Source organism: Pan paniscus, chromosome 10 (assembly GCF_029289425.2).
Source record: "Pan paniscus chromosome 10, NHGRI_mPanPan1-v2.0_pri, whole genome shotgun sequence".
Taxonomy (NCBI): domain Eukaryota; kingdom Metazoa; phylum Chordata; class Mammalia; order Primates; family Hominidae; genus Pan; species Pan paniscus.
Window position 1 is genome coordinate 83,386,812 of NC_073259.2, and position 18,468 is coordinate 83,405,279.

Here is an 18,468-nt window from a genome sequence, read left to right on the forward strand (position 1 = left end):
TCTGTGATTAATTTCAAGTAATTTTATTGCTACATCTTTAAGTTTGCTAATCTAGCCTTCTGTAATGTTTAGTCTCCTGTTAATCCCATTCAGTTTGTTTTCAATCTTGCACCTTAAAGTTTGTATCTCTACAAGTTTAATATTTTTACATCTTCAATGAATATACCTAATATGTTTTCTCTTTCATCTAGCTTTTTAAGCATATGAGATAGAGTTGTAATAATTAATATTTTCCCTGCTAGTTCTAGTATCTATGTTAGCTCTGTGTTAGTTTCAATAGATTGATTTTTCTCTTCATTATGAATCAAATTTTCTTCCATCATATCATGTTGGGTAAATTTTATTATATTCGCAATTTGTACGTTTTGCCTTGTTGAGTGCTGGGTTCATCTGTATACTATAAATATTCTTGAGCTGTCTTTTTGGGTACAGCTAAGTTACCTGCAATTTATTTGATCCTCTTTGTTCCTGCTTTTAAAATATGTTAGGTAGAATAAAAGTAGCGTTTAGTCCAGAGCTGATAATGATCTCTCACTACAGAGGCAAGATTCTTCTGCACACTCTACCTAATACCCTGAGAATTATGAAGTTGTCCAATTTGGAAAGTGGGAATAGGTCCAATTTCTGGCTTTGTGTAAACCGTGGTATTACTTCCTCTAGTTCTTGTAAATGGGTCAGACTAGTTTCTTCACATACATGTTTTGATTAGTACTTTGCTGAATAGATGATGAGGACCCTCTGCACATTGTCCTAGTGTGTCACTGTACAATTCTCACCTCTTCAGTACTATGCCATCTAAACTTCTGTGTCCGTGGTCTCCCCAAGACTCTCAATCAGACTCTCATAACTATGAGAGTGTATCAAACTTCTCCTGAGCCATAATCTAGAAACTGTCTCCAGGCAATAAACCAGGACAATTATACAGTTTCTATCTTTTTTTTCTGCAAATCTCAGGGGTATTATGTTGTGTTGCCTAATGTCTTGAAAACCATTACTTCCTATCATTTTCCCAATTTTTAAAATTATTTCAGATAGAAGTGTAAATGTGTCTAAAATTCACCTTTTGGGCCATACTTTAATCCTAGACATGGTAACTGAGCCCCTAGGAAAGCCTGTTTAAGCAATATAAAGAGCCAACCTTCTTCTCTAGACTTACCCATTTGTATAAGTTGAATTAATATATAGGGTCTTAAAGCAACTCGTTCTTATCAGAGGTGCAGTGAACAAATAATAGCAACTTCCATGTTCCCTTTATGTTCACTCTTCGTTCAACAACAGGTTGTTCTAAGTCTAGACACTCTCTAGGACATCAGGAAAGATGTTGGTAAAGTATATGGTTTGGATACTAATGGAAAATTGAGAGAATGAATCAGGTGTCAGATGTCCTGACTAACAAAAAGATGCAATATCCCTAAGATGATATCAAGGCTGAGTCATAGCTTTTATATATCCTTTGTCTTCACTTTTGCTGTAAAGTAAAAAAACAAACAAAACAAAAAAAGCTGGTTCTCAAATGCCCCTTCTCCCTTCGTATTACTAAATCAGAAAGGGGAGCTTACTCTTTATTGGCTAGTTTACACACAAGGTTAAATAATTAGGAATGGTTATATTCTTATAAAATCAACAACTATATCTTGCTTAATGTTCTAAACAAAATAAGAGAAAATTTTCTTGCATTTATCACCTACTGATATTCATATTAAAGAGTTACATCCAATGTTCATATTAATATTACATCTAGTTTCTTTAATGAAAGCAATACATCGTAAACCTACATAGTGAATATTTATTCTCACGATTCCAAAAGCCCCAAAAAGTCACAATTTAGATAAAATTTAATGATGTAGTTAGTTATTCATAAGCCAAATTGTTAAACATGATTTTTTGGAAATACATATATTTTAGTTGTATTTTTGGTTAATTGTTTAAAACATTCAAAAGGAAAAATGCTCTTTTAATCATCTCACTTTATCTCATTTCATTAAGTGGGAAACTACCTCAGAATTGATCTGTCACTTACTCACCAAAACCACAAAGATGGCTGAAAGCAAAACTCTTTTTTTTTTTTTTTTTTTTTTTTTTGAGACGGAGTCTCGCCCTGTAACCCAGACTGGAGTACAGTGGTGTGATCTCAACTCACTGCAACCTCCACTTCCTGAGTTCAAGCAATTCTCCTGCCTCAGCCTCCTGAGTAGCTAGGATTACAGGCACATGCCACCACGCTCAGCTAGTTTTTGTATTTTTAGTAGAAATGGGGTTTTGCCATGTTGGCCCGGCTGACCTCGAACTCCTGACCTCGCAATCTGCCCGCCTCAGCCTCCCAAATCTCGTTTTTAAGTTCTCAGTTCACTTTGATTTTTCTTGCACTTTTGCTGCCTCTCAGGCAAACAAAAAGCTGGTAAAATATATTTTGCAAAACTATTGACTCTGGCTAGGACAAGCATATAGAAAACAATTGATACATCAATTTACGAAATAGCTTAGTACATTTTGCTAATAAAGTTGTAAAATAAATGAGATCAGAAATTTGTGTTGTTAAAATTTATTCTGTGTCTAAATTCCTTGAATTATTTTTCAAATGGAGTAAACCAGTATTTTTTTCCCTTTTTTGTTTATTTGGAAAATGAAAAAATTTTATTCTATCATTGTCACAAAAACTAGTAATGTTCCTCACCTCTTTACCTATCTCCTATAACTAGTTTTCCATAGAAGTCTTCTTCCTTTTGAATAACTTTGCTATTCTTTGCAACTAGATAAAAATAAACATTCACCATCCTTACGGCAGGCATCTTTGAAAATCAACTCAATATGTTTTTCATTCCTACCTATGTCTTGTGACTTGACAAAGGTAAGAATATGGTTAAGATTGCAAAATTTAAGATGTAATTTGTAAAATTTTTCTGAGAAAAACAAATAAATGTAAGTTATTGTTTTCATTTATAGTCTGATTTTCATATTGTTTGTATGATATTCCCAGGGATAGAATTAAAATGTATTTCATAAATAATCTAGAAGAAATTATTTTGGCTGTATATTATGAATTTGGTTATATATTATATTATCCTTTTGATTTATGAGAATTACCAGTAAGGAAAAACTAGCTTGGTAGCTCTCATAAAATCAGCCATGACAATATAAGAATTTTAATATAAATATAAACATTAGAAAAAATATGTAACTAATAAATATTTATGTACATTATTTTTTGTAGCATGACAAAGATTATACCAATTCTCTAAATGCATTGTTTGCATAGAATTGTTTTCCATATTCTATCTTGACATTCCTTTTCTTTATAGTTAGTTTGGGCCAATTCATTTTATGTCGGTTGTGCAGTTGCAATGTGTCCTAACCTTGGGGGAGCTTCAACTGTAATATTTGTATGCAACTACGGACCTGCGTGAGTTATTTTCTCTTAAAAATATTTTAATTGAAATTAATGTTGATGATGGTTGCCAAATAAGAGGACCTTATACTAGACACAAGTGTATTTTTGATAAGTAATGACTCCCTCTACAATGCTAATCAAATGAGATAGGTGAAAATAGAAGATGGTGACAGAATATTGCCTTACTTAAAGAAAAATTATACCTATTATAAGATATTTAAACTTGAGAGAGAAAATGATGGAGACTGATAGGTTTAAAAAAAGAGATAATATAAAATATGTTGCCACAGTAATATATAAATACTGAAACACAAAAAGGCTGGCAGATGCTTCTCTAATATAATATAAAATAAGTGGAATAAGAAAATGATTGAGAATGATTGTAAAAGAACATACTTTTAAGAAAAGAACAACATAACTTTAATTGTCTTGCTGATAATTGCATATCTAAATGAAAATATAGCATAAGCTTAAAGGGAAACTCCAAAAATGAAATTCTAGTCCTCTAATCCCAGTGAATCTATACTAGGAAGACTATAAAAACAGTTAATAACCCAGCTCTTCAACAAACATCAATTTAAAAATAAGCAGTAGAAAAGATAAAAACAAAGACAAAGAATAAATATGCAAAACTGATGAAAAGGAGCTGAGATATGCCAAAAGTACTAGAGAGAGGCAGAAATGTGTATATATCTCTCTGTATTTTCTTCCATGACCTTTCACTTGGAAGCAAAAACAAGAATGAAAAATACAAATTTTTATAGCTTGGGAAAAGTAGAGTTTTTATAGATTCAGAGAAATTATAAAACTACTGACACATTTATTATCATCTTTTCTCTTAAGGAGACTAATCACAAGATTTGAAATGGAAAGAGAATAATAATAGGGGATGAAGGCTCAAGATTTGATGAAAAAGCAGTTAAGCATCATACTGCTTTGAATAAGTCAGGTTTTGGGGTCCAAACAAATTATGTACGTAACAGATTTCTTATGGGTCTTGTGAAAGCATACGAGAATAGTGTTATGTCACCCCTGGCCAAGTGGTAGGGACCAATATACCCTGTCACTTGAAACAAAAGCCATAAAAAGCAAAACAGATGAAGCACATGAAGCAATGGTTTTAAAGACACTGGCTATAATACAACAAAGGGCTGTGATCTCTGAAAAATAACAACAAAAAAAAGTTAGCCCTATAATTCCCCCAGCTTCCTGTCTCAGTGAGAGTGTTCAGGTCATGGCATATGAAATTACTAAGACAGAGGTTGGCTGGCTCCCTGGGTTGAAGAAATGGAGCTAAAAGTACAGGAATACCAATACAGCTAGAGTTCACGGAAAAGAGTACCAGAGAAAAGAGAACTACACACAGAGAGAACCCTAGAAATCTGCAAATAATATTCCTTGAGTATTGATTAGCAGAGTATTGATTAACACATGCACGTGAGGAAACAACTTCAGGCCAGGTTAAGAAGCATCTGAAAGAATAAGAGGACACAGTTCTTGGCACTCACACAGGGAGCAGAACTAAACTGCTCCAGACCCACCTAACAATTCATAATGTAAAATCTGAAAGGATCAAAATGTTCCCATGTAATTTGACTGTATCCCACATAAGAAATGATTGAGAATGATTATAAAAGCACAGAATTTTAAGAAAAGAACAACATAACTTTAACAACAACAACAGCAAAAAAACTCAAGGAGGTTTACAGAAATACACAATACCCAGCACCTAACACTTACAATGTCTGGTATCTAATGAAATATTACCAGCCATATAAAGAAGGAAAAAAATAAGACATAAGAAGAAGCTGAATCAATAAGTTGAAATGAATGCAGAACTTACACAGATGTTATAATTAAAAGAGAAAGACATTAAAATGGTTATTATAACTGTACTCTATATTTTTAAATGCTAAGCAAAGATATGAAAAATATTAAAAACAGAGGACTACAATGTCTGAGAATTTTTAGAAGTTAAAATTAATGAAATATTAGACATTCCAGAAAAAAAGATTAATGAATTCAAAATCATAACATTAGAAATTATCCAAGACAGTGATTCAGGAGTTCAAGACTGCAGTGAGCCATGATTGCCTTGAGAAACAGAGCAAGACCCTATCTCTTTAAAAAAAGAAAAGAAAAAAATTATCCAAGATAGAATCCATAGAGGAAAAAATATCCAAAAAGATAAAAAGTGTATCAGCTGCAATACAACTTTTAGTGGAAATTGATTTCCTTACATTGGACTCCCTGCTGGCCAGCGGGGCAGGCTGGAGACTGCCTAAGAAGACCGGGTCCCGGGAGGGAGGGGTGCCCACCACCACTGTGGCTCCAGTTGGCCATTTTCCCTGCTGCTGGTGCCAGCAAGACCGAGTGGTTTGGACCAGGAGAAATTCCCCACAGCACAGCACAGCCACTGTGACAGTTTGTGCCCAGACTGCTTCTTTAAGCGAGACCCTGACACATTCCTTCTTGCCAGGCAGGGCCTACCTGAGGGATTTTCAGCACCCCCAGCCAGGGGTTTATGGACAGATCTCTGATTTCCCTGAGAGGAGCCCCTAGGAGGAGGGGCAGCCACAGTATCATGGACTGCAATCTTATCCTTTTCTGATGGCAAGCTCTGAGGAGTCTGGGTAGTCTGGACAAGGGAAATTCCTGCTTATTTAAGTGGGTCCCTTATCCTATTTCCCCTGACTGGGTGAGATCTCCCAACAGGGGTCTCCAGGCACTGCATACAGGAGCATTCTGGCTGGCATCAGGTCAATGCCCCTCTGGGACAGAATGCCCAGTGGAAGGATCAGGCTGCCATCTTTGCTGTTCTGCCACCTCCACTGGTGATACTTCCAGGTGTCAGAGGGACCCAGGTGAACAGGGTCTGGAGTAGGCCCCCAGGAAACCACAGCAGCCCTACGGAAAAGGGGCCTTACTGCTAAAAGAACAAACAGAAAGCAACAACAGCATCAATAAAAAAAGACCACAAAAACCCCATCCAAAGGTCAGCAGATTCAAAGATCAAAGGTAGATAAACCCTTGAAGATGAGAAAGAATCAACGCAAAAACGCTGAAAACTCAAAAAGCCAGAGTGCCTCTTCAGCTGCAAATGATCACAACACATCTCCAGCAAGGGCACAGAACTGGGATGAGGCTGAGATGGATGAATTGACAGAAATAGGGTTCAGAAGATGCATAATAATGAACTTCACTGAGCTAAAGGAGTATATTCTAACACATTGCAAAGAAGCTAAGAACCATGATAAAATATTACAGGAGCTGTTAACCAGAATAACCAGTTTAGAGAGGAACACAAATGAACTGATGGAGCTGTAAAACACAACACAAGAACTTCACAATGCAATCACAAGTATCAATATCCAAACAGACCAAGTGGTAGAAAGGATATCAGAGCTTGAAGACTATCTTGCTGAAATAAGGCAGGCAGACAAGATTAGAGAAAAAAGGAACAAACAAAACCTGTGAGAACTATGAGATTATGTAAGATTGAACCTATGACTGATTGGGGTACCTGAAATAAATGGGGAGAAAGAACTGAGTTGGAAAACACACTTCAGGATATCATCCAGGAGAACTTCCTCAACCTAGCAAGAAAGGTCAACATTCAAATTCAGGAAATCCAGAGAACCCCCATAAGATACTCCATGAGAAGATCAACCCCAAGACACATAATCATCAGATTCTCCAAGGTCAAAGTGAAGGAGAAAATGTTAAGGGCAGCCAGAGAGAAAGGCCAGGCCACCTACAAAGGGAAGCCCATCAGACTAACAGCAGACCTCTCAGCAGAAATCCTAAAAACCAGAACAGGTTGGGAACAATATTTAACATTCTGTTTTGTTTTGTTTTGTTTTTTTTGAGATGGAGTCCCGCTCTGTCACCCAAGGTGGAGTGTACTGGTGTGATCTTGACTTACTACCACCTCCGCCTCCCAGGTTCAAGTGATTCTCCTGCCTCAGCCTCCTGAGTAGCTGGGATTAGAGGCGCTCCCCACCACACCCAGCTAATTTTTGTATTTTTAGTACAGACAGGGTTTTGCCATGTTGGCCAGCCTGGTCTCGAACTCCTGACCTCAGGTGATCCACCCTCCTTGGCCTCCCAAAGTGCTGGGATTACAGGCATGAGCCATCATGCTGGCCCAATATTTAACATTCTTAAAGAAAAAAATTTTCAGTCTAGAATTTCATATCCAGCCAAACTAAACATCATAAGCGAAGGAGAAATGAGATTTTTTTTCAGACAAGCAAATGCTGAGGGAATTCATCACCACCAGGCCTGCCTTGCAAGAGCTCCTGAAGGAAGCACTAAATATGGAAAGGAAAAATGGTTACCAGTCACTACAAAAAACACGCTGAAGTACACAAACCAACAACACTATGAAGCAACTATATAAATCAGTATGCAAAATAACCAGCTAGCATCATGATGACAGGATCAAATTCACATATAACTATACTAACGTTAAATGTAAATGGCCTAAAGGCCCCATATAAAAGGCACAGAATGGTAAGCTGGATAAAGAGCCAACATCCATCAGTGAGCTGCATTCAAGAGACCCGTCTCACATGCAAAGACATACATAGACTCAAAGGGATGGAGGAAAATTTACCAAGCAAATGGAAAACAGAAAAAAGCAGAGGTTGAAATCCTAGTTTCTGATAAAACAAACTTTAAACCAACAAAGATCAAAAAAGACAAAGAAGGGCATTACATAATGGTAAAGTAATCAATTCAACAAGAAGAGCTAACTATCCTAAATATATATGCACCCAATACAGGAGCACCCAGATTCATAAAACAAGTTCTTAGAGACCTACAAAGTGACTTAGACTCCCACACAATAATAGTGGGAGATTTTAACACCCCACTGTCAATATTAGCCAGATGACAGAGACAGAATATTAACAAAAATATCCTGAAGTTGAACTCAGCTCTGGATCAAGTGGACCTGACAGTTATCTGCAGAACTCTCCACCCCAAAACAACAGAATATACATTCTTCTCAGTGCCACAAGGCACTTACTCTAAAACTGCACATAATTGGAAGTAAATCACTTCTCAGCAAATGCAAAAGAACTGAAATCGTAACAGTCTCTCAGAACAAAATACAATCAAATTAGAACTCAATATTAAGAAACACTCAAAACCACAAAACTACATGGAAATTGAGCAACCTGCTCTTGAATGACTCCTGGGTAAATAATTAAATTAAGGCAGAAATCAAGAAGTCCTTAGAAACTAATAAGAACAACGATATAACACACTAGAATCTCTGGGACGCAGCTAAAGCAGTATTAAGAGGGAAATTTATAGTGCTAAACGCTCACATCAAAAAGCTAGAAAGATCCCAAATTGACATCCTAACATCATAACTAAAGGAACTAGAGAACCAAGAGCAAACAAACCCCAAAGCTAGCAGAAGACAAGAAAAAGCCAAGATCAGAGTGAAACTAAAGGTGATACAAACAAGAAAAACCCTTCAAAAAAATCAATGAATCCAGGAGCTGGCTTTTTGAAAAGATTAATAAAACAGATAGACTACTAACCAAATAGAATAATAAAGAAGAGAGAAGAATCAAATAGACACAATAAAAAATGATAAAGGGGTATCATCACTGACCCCACAGAAATACAAACAACCATCAGAGAATACTATAAACACCTCTGTGCAAATCACTTGGAAAATCTAGAAGAAATTGATAAATTCCTATAAACATATGCCCTCCCAAGACTGAACCAGGAAGAAGTTGAATCCCTGAATAGACCAATAACAAGTTCTGAAATTGAGGCAGTAATGAACAGCCTATCAACCAAAAACAGCACAGGACCAGACAGATTTACAGCTGAATTCTACCAGAAGAACAAAGAGGAGCTGATACCCTTTCTTCTGAAAATATTCCAAACAACTGAAAAGGAGGGACTCCTCCCTAACCATTTTATGAGGCCAGCATCATCCTGATACCAAAACCTGGCAAAGAAACAACAACAAAAAACTTCAGGCCAATATCCCCGATGAACATCAATGCAAAAATTCTCAATAAAATACTGGCAAACCAAATCCAGCAACACATCAAAAAGCTTATCCATCACAATCAAGTTGGCTTCATCCCCAGGATGCAAGTCTGGTTCAACATACGCAAATCAATAAATGTAATTCATTATATCATCAGAACTAAAGACAAAAACCATATGATTATCTCAATAGATGCCAAAAGGCCTTCAATAAAATTCAACATTCCTTTATGTTAAAAACTCCTCTCAATAAACTAGGAATTGAAGGAGCATACATCAAAAAATAAGAGCCATTTATGAGAAACCCATGGCCAATGTCATACTGAATGGGCAAAAGCTGGATGCATTCCCCTTGAAAACCAGTATAAGACAAAAATGTCCTCTCTCACCACTTCTATTCAACATAGTATTGGAAGTTCTGGCCAGAGCAATCAGGGAAGAGAAAAAAAAGGGGGGGGCGGTATTCAAATAGGAAAAGAGGAAGTCAAATTGTCTTTGTCTTTGTTTGCAGATGATATGATCCTATATTATCTCAACCCAAAAGCTTTTTAAGCTTATAAGCAACTTTGGCAGTCTCAGGATACAAAAAAAGTCACAAGCATTCCTGTACACCAACAACAGACAAGCAGAAAGTCAAATCATGAATAAATTCCCATTCACAATTGCTAGAAAGAGAATAAGATACCTAGGAATACAGCTAACAAAAAAAGTGAAGGACTTCTTCAAGGAGAACTACAAACCACTGCTCAAGGAAATCAGAGAAGGCACAAACAAATGAAAAAACATTCCATGTTCATGGATAGTAAGAATCAATATCATGAAAATGGCCATACTGCCCAAAGTAATTTACAGATTCAATGCTATTCCCATTAAACTCATTGACATTCTTCACAGAATTAGAAAAAACTATTTTAAAATTCATATGGAACCAAAAAAGAGTTTGTGTAGCCAAGACATCCTAAGCAGAAAAGAACAAAGCTGGAGGAATCACACTACCTGACTTCAAACTACACTACAAGGCTACAGTAACCAAAACAGCATGGTACTGGTACAAAAACAGACACACAGACCAATGGAACAGAATGGAGAACTCAGAAATAAGACCGCACATCTATAATCAACTAGTCTTCAACAAACCTGACAAAAAGAAGCAATGAGGAAAGGACTCCCTATTTAATAGATGGTGCTGGGAGAACAGGCTAGCCATATGCAGAGAATTGAAACTGCACAACTTCCTTACACCTTATACAAAAATTAGCTCAAGATGGATTAAAGGCTTAAATGTAAAACCCAAAACTATAAAAACCCTAGAAGAAAATCTAGGCAATACTATTCAGGACATAGGCATGGGCAAACGTTTCAAGACAAAAACATCAAAAGCAATTGCAACAAAAGCAAAAATGGATAAATGGGATCAATTAAACTAAAGAACTTCTACACAGCAAAAGAAACTATCATCAGAGTAAACAAGCAACCTACAGAGGGGGAGAAAATTTTAGCAATCTATCCATCTGACAAAGGTCTAATATCCAGAATCTACAAGGAACTTAAGTAAACTTACAAAACAAAAAATCATTCAAAAATGGGCAAAAGACATGAACAGACACTTCTCAAAATAAGACATTTATGCAGCCAACGAACTATAAAACACAGCTCAACATCACTGGTCATTAGAGAAATGCAAATCAAAATCGCAGTTAGATACCATCTCATGCCAGTCAGAATGGCAATTATTAAAAAGTCCAGAAACAACAGATGCTGGTGAGGTTGTGGAGAAATAGGAACGTTTTTACACTGTTGGTGGGAATGTACACTCCACAGTAGTCAAACCATTGTAGAAGACACTATGGTAATTCCTCAAAGATCTAGAACAAGAAATACCATTTGACCCAGCAATCCCATCGCTAGGTATATACCCAAAAAATATAAATTATTCTATTACAAAGATAAATGCACAAGTATGTTCAGCGCAGCACTATTTATAATAGCAAAGACATGGAATCAACCTAAATGCCCATCAATGACAGACTGGATAAAGAAAATGTGGTACATATACACCATGGAATACTATGCAGCCATAAAAAGGAATGAGATCATGTCATTTGCAGGGACACGGATGGAGCTAGAAGCTATTATGCTTAGCAAACTAATGCAGGAACAGAAAAACCAAACACCACATGTTCTCATTTACAAATGGGAGCTGAACAATGGGAACGCTTGGCCACACAAAGGGTAACAACACACACTGGGGCCTGTTGGGGGTAGGGTGGGGAGAGGGAGAGCATCAGCAAAAATAGCTAACGCATGCTGGGCTTAATACCTGGGTGATGAGTTGATCTGTGCAGCAAACCACAATGGCACACATTTACCTATGTCACAAACCTGCCCATGCTGCATTTTTACCCTGGAACTTAAAATAAAAACAAAAATATAATTTAAAAAAAGAAAAAGAAAAGAGATGCCAGCAGATTTTTCAGTGGACATAATGCAAGAGAAAAGACAGCAATATCTTTAAAAACAAAAGCAAAATAAAACTGTCAACTGAAAATTCTATACACAGAAAATCTTTTAAAAATAAACGTTAAATATGTTTATAGATGACTGGAGATGATAAGTTTGTGGATAAATATATAAGATGTTTTCTTATTTAATTCTCTTTCAAAGATAATTATTTAATCAAAATAAATGTATTGTGATATTGTATATGTAAAATTGAACCACCTTGAAGTTCTTTTAATCCATGTGAAGTGCGATAATCTAACTTGATTGTGATAAGTAAAAGATGCACACTATAAATTCTAAAGTAACTGCTAAAATTAAGCAAAACAAAGAGTAATCGCAAATAAGCCAACAAAGCAGGTAAAATGGAATTTTTAAAAGATATTTAATTAACCCAAAGAAAGGCAAAAAGAAAGGAAAAGGGAAACAGAAAACAGATGAAGCAAATAAAATGAATAAGATGATAGCATCAAACCTAACTATCAATAATAATGTTAAATTTAAATGGTATAAATGCCCCGAACTAAAAAACAGAAATTGCACAATTGGCTAAGAAATTGAAAACCAGCTTTATGCTGCCTGTGAAAAACTTTAGGATTCTTTTTTTTACTTTGAATATAAAAACACAAATAGACTAGAAGCAAAAGAATGGAAAAAAGTTTACCATGCTAACATCAGTCAAAGAAGGCTACAGTGCTAGGCACAACGGCAGACACGTAATCCCAACTACTCAAGAGGCTGATGTGGGAGAATCATTTGAGGCAAGAAATTCAAGACCAGCCCTAGCAACAGAGTGAGACTGCATCTATAGAAAAATTTTAAAAAAAAATTACTTTGGCATGGTGGCACATGCCTGTAGTTCAGTTACTCAGGAGGCTGAGGTGGTAGTATAAGTAAAGCCTAGAATTTTGCAGCTGCAGTGAACTATAATTTCACCACTGTACTCCAGCCTGGGAAACAGTGTGAGACTCCATCGCTAAATAAATAAATAAATGCTGCACTGTTTACATTAGTATCAGAAAATGTAGATTTCAGAGCAAAGAATATTATCAGAGATAAATTTCACTTCACAATGATAATTGGGTTAATTAATCAAGAGAACATAAGAGTCCTACATGTTAAGCAGCTAAAAACATAGATTAAAATTATGTAAAGTAAGATCCAATATTACTGTAAAGAGAATTAGATAAATCCATAATTAACATTAGATATTTCAATTATCCCATTTGATAAAAGGAAAAACAAGTAGATAGAAAATAAGTAGGGATATAGAGTTGAACACTCTCAAGCAACTTTACCTGATGGACATGGTAGACTATACCACCCCAAAACAGAGGAATATATATTTCTTCAAGTGTACATGAAATATTTAATAATAAAGACCACATGCTACGTCATAAAACAGATCTTGATACATTTAAATGTATTAAAATAATACAAAGTATGTTGTTTGATGACAGCAAAATTAAATTACAAATTAACAGAAAAACCATTGTCCAATGTCCAATGTCCAATATTTGAATACCAACATACTTCTAAATAACTCATGAATCAAAGAATAACTCAAAAAAGAAGTTAGAAAGTATGCTGAACTGAATGAAATTAAAATAAGAACATACGGGATGCTATTAAAACAGTAATTATGAGAAAATTTATGGCACCAAAGGCCCACAATAGAAAAAAAAGAACAGTCTCCAGTCAATGACCTTGCCTTCCACCTAAGAAACTAGGGGACAAAAAAGAGAAAAGTAAATCTAAAGTAAAAAAAAAAATGTAATAACAAAAATAAAAGCATACATAAATAAAATAACAAACAGAAAAACAGTTAAAAACATCGATGAAAACTAAAGATTAACATTTTATTAATAAAATTTATCATCTGCAAACCATACTGATCAAAAAAAAGATAAAAATAATATGAGAACATAGGTGATAACACTACAGATTTTACAAATATTAAAAGTAAAATAAGAAAATAATAATAACATTTATGCCAATAAATTTTACCACTTGGATGAAATGAGAGAATTGTTCAAAAGACAAAAATTACACAGGAGAAATAAAGAGAAAAGTATAGAGCAATATCCCTCACAAACATAGGTACAAAAAAATCTAAACAAAATTTAGCTATTGAATCCAACAATATTTTAAAAGCATAATACACTTTATCTAAGAGGGGTATATTCCAGGAATGCAGGTCTCATTTTACATTCTAAAATGAATCAGTTAATCAACCTGAAAATAAGAATTATATGATTATCTCAATAGATTCAGAAAAAGCCAAACATTCATTCCTGATGAAGGCTCCTAACAAGCTAAAAATAGAAGAGAATGTCACAAATCCAACAAAGAACACCTATGAAAAACTGACAACTAACATTATGCCTAACAGTAAAAAAAAAATTGTATGTAACATACCAGACAGTAAATATGTTAGACTTTGCATGCCACATACACATTTTGTTACATATTTGTGTTTCTTTTTGTTTTGCTTTTTTAAACCATATATATAATATATTATATATGTTTAAATATATATAATATATAACAATATATAATATATTATATATGGTTTAAACATATATAATATATAATTATATATAATATATTACATATAATTATATATTATATTAGTACAGACTGCATAAAACAGATAAATATATAATATATTATTACAGACTGCATAAAACAGATAGAACATAAAAATATAGAAAAACAGACCATAGGACAGATTTGGCCTCTGGGCCACACTGTGCTGATTGCTACTGTATAGAAAATCCACTGGAATCTACCAAAACTCATCTAAAACAAATAAGTTTAGCAATCTTTTAGGATACAAAATAAGTATACAAAAATTAATTACATGTCTGTATACTAACACTTAACAATCAGAAATTGAATGAAAATAACATCATTTATAATAGCATCAAAAAATATAAATTATCTAGGAATAGATCTGGCAAAAGAAAGAGACATGTACTGAAAACTACATAATATCATGAGAGAAACTAACAAAGACACAATAGCGACATATATGTTGTTCATGAGTTAGAAGACTCAGCATTGTTGTCTTTTTTTTTTTTTTTTTTTTTTTTTTTTTTGCTGAATTGATCTATGAATTCAAGACAATCCCAGTAAAAATTCCACCAGGATTTTATTGTATAAATTGACAAGTTGATCAGAAAATTCATGTGGAAGTGCAAAAATTTCGAATAACCAAAACAACTTGAAATAGAATAAATTTAAAGGACTAATACTATTGTTTTCAAGTGCTAATAATATGGTTTTCAAAAGTTATTAAAACTGTAAAATATTCCCAACATTGTGGTATTTGCATAAAGTTAGACAAATAGATTAGTGAAATAGAATACAGAGATCAGAAATAGACTCACACATTGTTGACCACATTATTTTCAACTAATTTTTCAGAAATGCACAAAGGTATTTCAGTGGAAAAAAAATTAATAAATCATACTGGAACAATTAGTTATCCATAAAGTAACCTGGATCTATACAACTACAAAAATTAACTCAAAATGGATCGTTGATGTATTTGTTCATTTTCACACTGCTATAAAGAAATACCCAAGACTGGGTCATTTATAAAGGAAATAAGTTTGACTACAGTTCCACGTAGCTAGGGAGGCCTCAGGAAACTTACAATGATGGCATAAGGCAGAGGGGAAACAAGCACCTTCTTCACAGTGCAGCAAGAGAAAGAAAAGGAGGAACTTCAAAACATCTTTAAAACCATCAGATCTCATGAGAACTCACTCACTATCATGATAACAGCATGGGGGAAACTGCCCCCATGATCCAATCACCTCCCTCTCTCAACATGTGGAGATTATAGTTCCCTCCCTCAACACATAAGAATTACAATTCGAGATAAGGTTTGGGCGGGGACACAGAGCCAAACCCTATCATTCTGCCCCAGCCCATCCAAATCTCATGTCTTTTTACATTTCCCAACCAATCATGCCTACCCAACAGTCCCCCAAAATTTTAAATGATTTCAGCATTAACTCAAAGTCCATAATCCGAAGTCTCATCTGAGAAAAGGCAAGTCCCTTCTGCCTATAAGCATGTAAAATCAAAAATAAGTTAGTTCCTTCCTAGATACAATGGGGATACAGGCATTGGGTAAATGCTCCCATTCCAAATGAGAGAAATTGGCCAAAACAAAGGGGCTATAGGCCCTGCACAAGTCCAAAATCCAGTGGGGCAGTCATTAAATCTTAAATCTCTGAAATAATCTCCTTTGGCGCCATGTCTCATATCGGGGGCATGCTGATGGGAGAGGTGGGTTCCCATGGCCTTAGGCAGCTCCTTCACAGGCTGATATTGAGAGCTTGTGGCTTTTCCTGGTGCATGGTGCAAGTTGTCATTTGATCTACCATTCTGAGGTCTGGAGAATGGTGGCCCTGTTCTGACAGCTCCACCAGGCAGTGTGCCAGTGGGGACTCTGTGTGGAGTCTCCAACCCCACCTTTTCTTTCCACACTGCCCTAGTAGAGGTTCTCCATGAGGGCTCTGCCCCTGTAGCAGACTTCTGCCTAGATATCCAGGCATTTCCATATGTCCTCTGAAATCTAGGTGGAGGTTTCCAATCTTCAATTCTTGACTTCTGTGTACCCACAGGCCCAACACTGTTGCAGTCTTTCTTCCCCTTAGCTCAGATAAGTCTGAGGTCTTGTCTCACAACCAGGAAGAATTTCCAGTGTGCAGACACTGGAAAGTGAGTGGAGTAGAATTAATTAAGCAAAAGAGAAACTCTCAACAAAGAGAAATGTGGCAGGAAGGGGATGGTTCCCCTACCCAAAGACTGGAAAGTACCTCTTTGTGGCTGGGACTGGGGCTCTTTATGGACTCAGAATGAAGAGTGTGTGCTGATTGGTCTGTGAGTATGCCAAAATAAATAAATAAATAAAAAGTTAAAGTGAAGACACCACTCAAAGCTGGCCACAACAGTGTAGAAAACTAATTAGGAAAGGGTAGGTATATGTAAAATAGGTGAAGGGTGGGTATCAATCAGAGGAGAGTGCACCAAACAAGAAAACAAGTTCTCAATCCAGTCCAAAGATTTAACTTGTAGCTTGGCTTTCAGATTTTAAACTGTCTTTGGCTTGAAGGTGGGGTTTCACCAGGAACCCAACCCTATCTGCCTAGGCATCTGGCTGCCTCCTGCCACTCTCAACACCATATGGAAGTCACCAAGGCTTGGGGCTTGCACCCTCTGAAGCAACAGCCCAAGCTGTACCTCAGCCCGTTTTAGCTGAGGAAAGAGATGTAATTGACTCATGGTTCCACGTGACTGGGGAGGCCTCAGGAAACTTACAATCATGACAGAAGGTGAAGGGGAAGCCAGAACCTTCCTCACAGTGCAGCGGGAGAGATAAGAGAGAAGGAGGAACTTCTAAACAGTTTTGAAACCATCAGATCTCAGTAGAACTCACTCACTATCATAAGAACAGCATGAGGGAAACCACCCCCATAATCCAATCACCTCCCTCCCTAAACGTGGGGCTTATAGGTTCCTCCCTCAACACATGGGAATTACAATTCAAGATGAGATTTGGGTGGGGACACAGAGCCAAACCATATCAATAGACCTAAATGTGAAACCTACAACTATAAAAACTTTAGAAGAAAAGATAAACAAAAACCTCTACGACCTTTAGATAGCCAAAGATTTTTAAACTACCACATTAAAACAATGATATATAAATTTAATGTCATTAAAATTAAAAATAACTACTATTCAAAGACACTGTTAAGAGAATGAAAAGACAAGCCACCTGGAAGAAAGTCTGTAAACAACAATAATAACAGCAACAATTATCAAATAAAGGATGTACCCTGGAATATAGGAAGAACTCTCACAACTCAATATAAAGAAAACTTAAAACTCAATTTTAATTTTTTTTAAATACAAAGAAGATATGTAGGTAACAAATACACACATTAAAATGCTCAACATCATTCGTCATTTAAAAAATACAAATTAAGGTCACAATAAATACCACTACACCATTATTAGAATGGCTAGAGAGTGACCATGCCAAATGCTGGGGACAATGTGAAGGCCATGGTATTCTCATGAACTGTTAGATCTGTGTCCCTATAATGATGTATGTATGAATGCTTTCAACATTCATAGCAACCCTATTGGTAGTGACCAAAAACTTGACCAACCCAAATGCCCATCAATGGAAGAATATGTAACTAAATTGTGGCATATTCTTTAATGGAATACTACTCATGTTGTTATGTTTTTATTTGTGTACTCTAAGTTAAAGTAACACATTTTTAAATCTTTCACAGATAGAAGATAAAGAAAGAGGCTTTGAAAAATTTATGACTTATACTATTAAAAATCAGGCATAATAGCTGTCAAGTCGTACATCATCAAACAGAACTAGATAAGGACTATGATATTATACTTTAAAATTAAAACATAAAACACGTTTATGTTCATACTTAAATATTACTTATTTCATGTACAAAATGAAGAAATAATCATACTATCTATGACAAAAACTTTGCAACTATCACATGCAT

The 18,468-nt window shown here is 35.4% G+C and overlaps 2 protein-coding genes across 7 annotated transcripts in view; one reads left to right on the forward strand and one right to left on the reverse strand.

Moving 5' to 3' along the window:
• The window catches only part of CAPS2 (calcyphosine 2), a 115,005-nt gene that overhangs the window by 68,550 nt on the left and 27,987 nt on the right, over positions 1–18,468 (reverse strand). The window lies entirely within an intron of this gene.
• Positions 1–18,468, forward strand: part of GLIPR1L1 (GLIPR1 like 1) — a 35,843-nt gene that overhangs the window by 9,690 nt on the left and 7,685 nt on the right. For all 3 annotated transcript variants that reach the window (XM_055095916.2, XM_003832896.5, XM_055095917.2), the window contains exon 3: positions 3,300–3,400. In XM_055095916.2, coding sequence (XP_054951891.1) covers positions 3,300–3,400 — 101 coding nt within the window. The remainder of the gene's footprint in view (positions 1–3,299; positions 3,401–18,468) is intronic.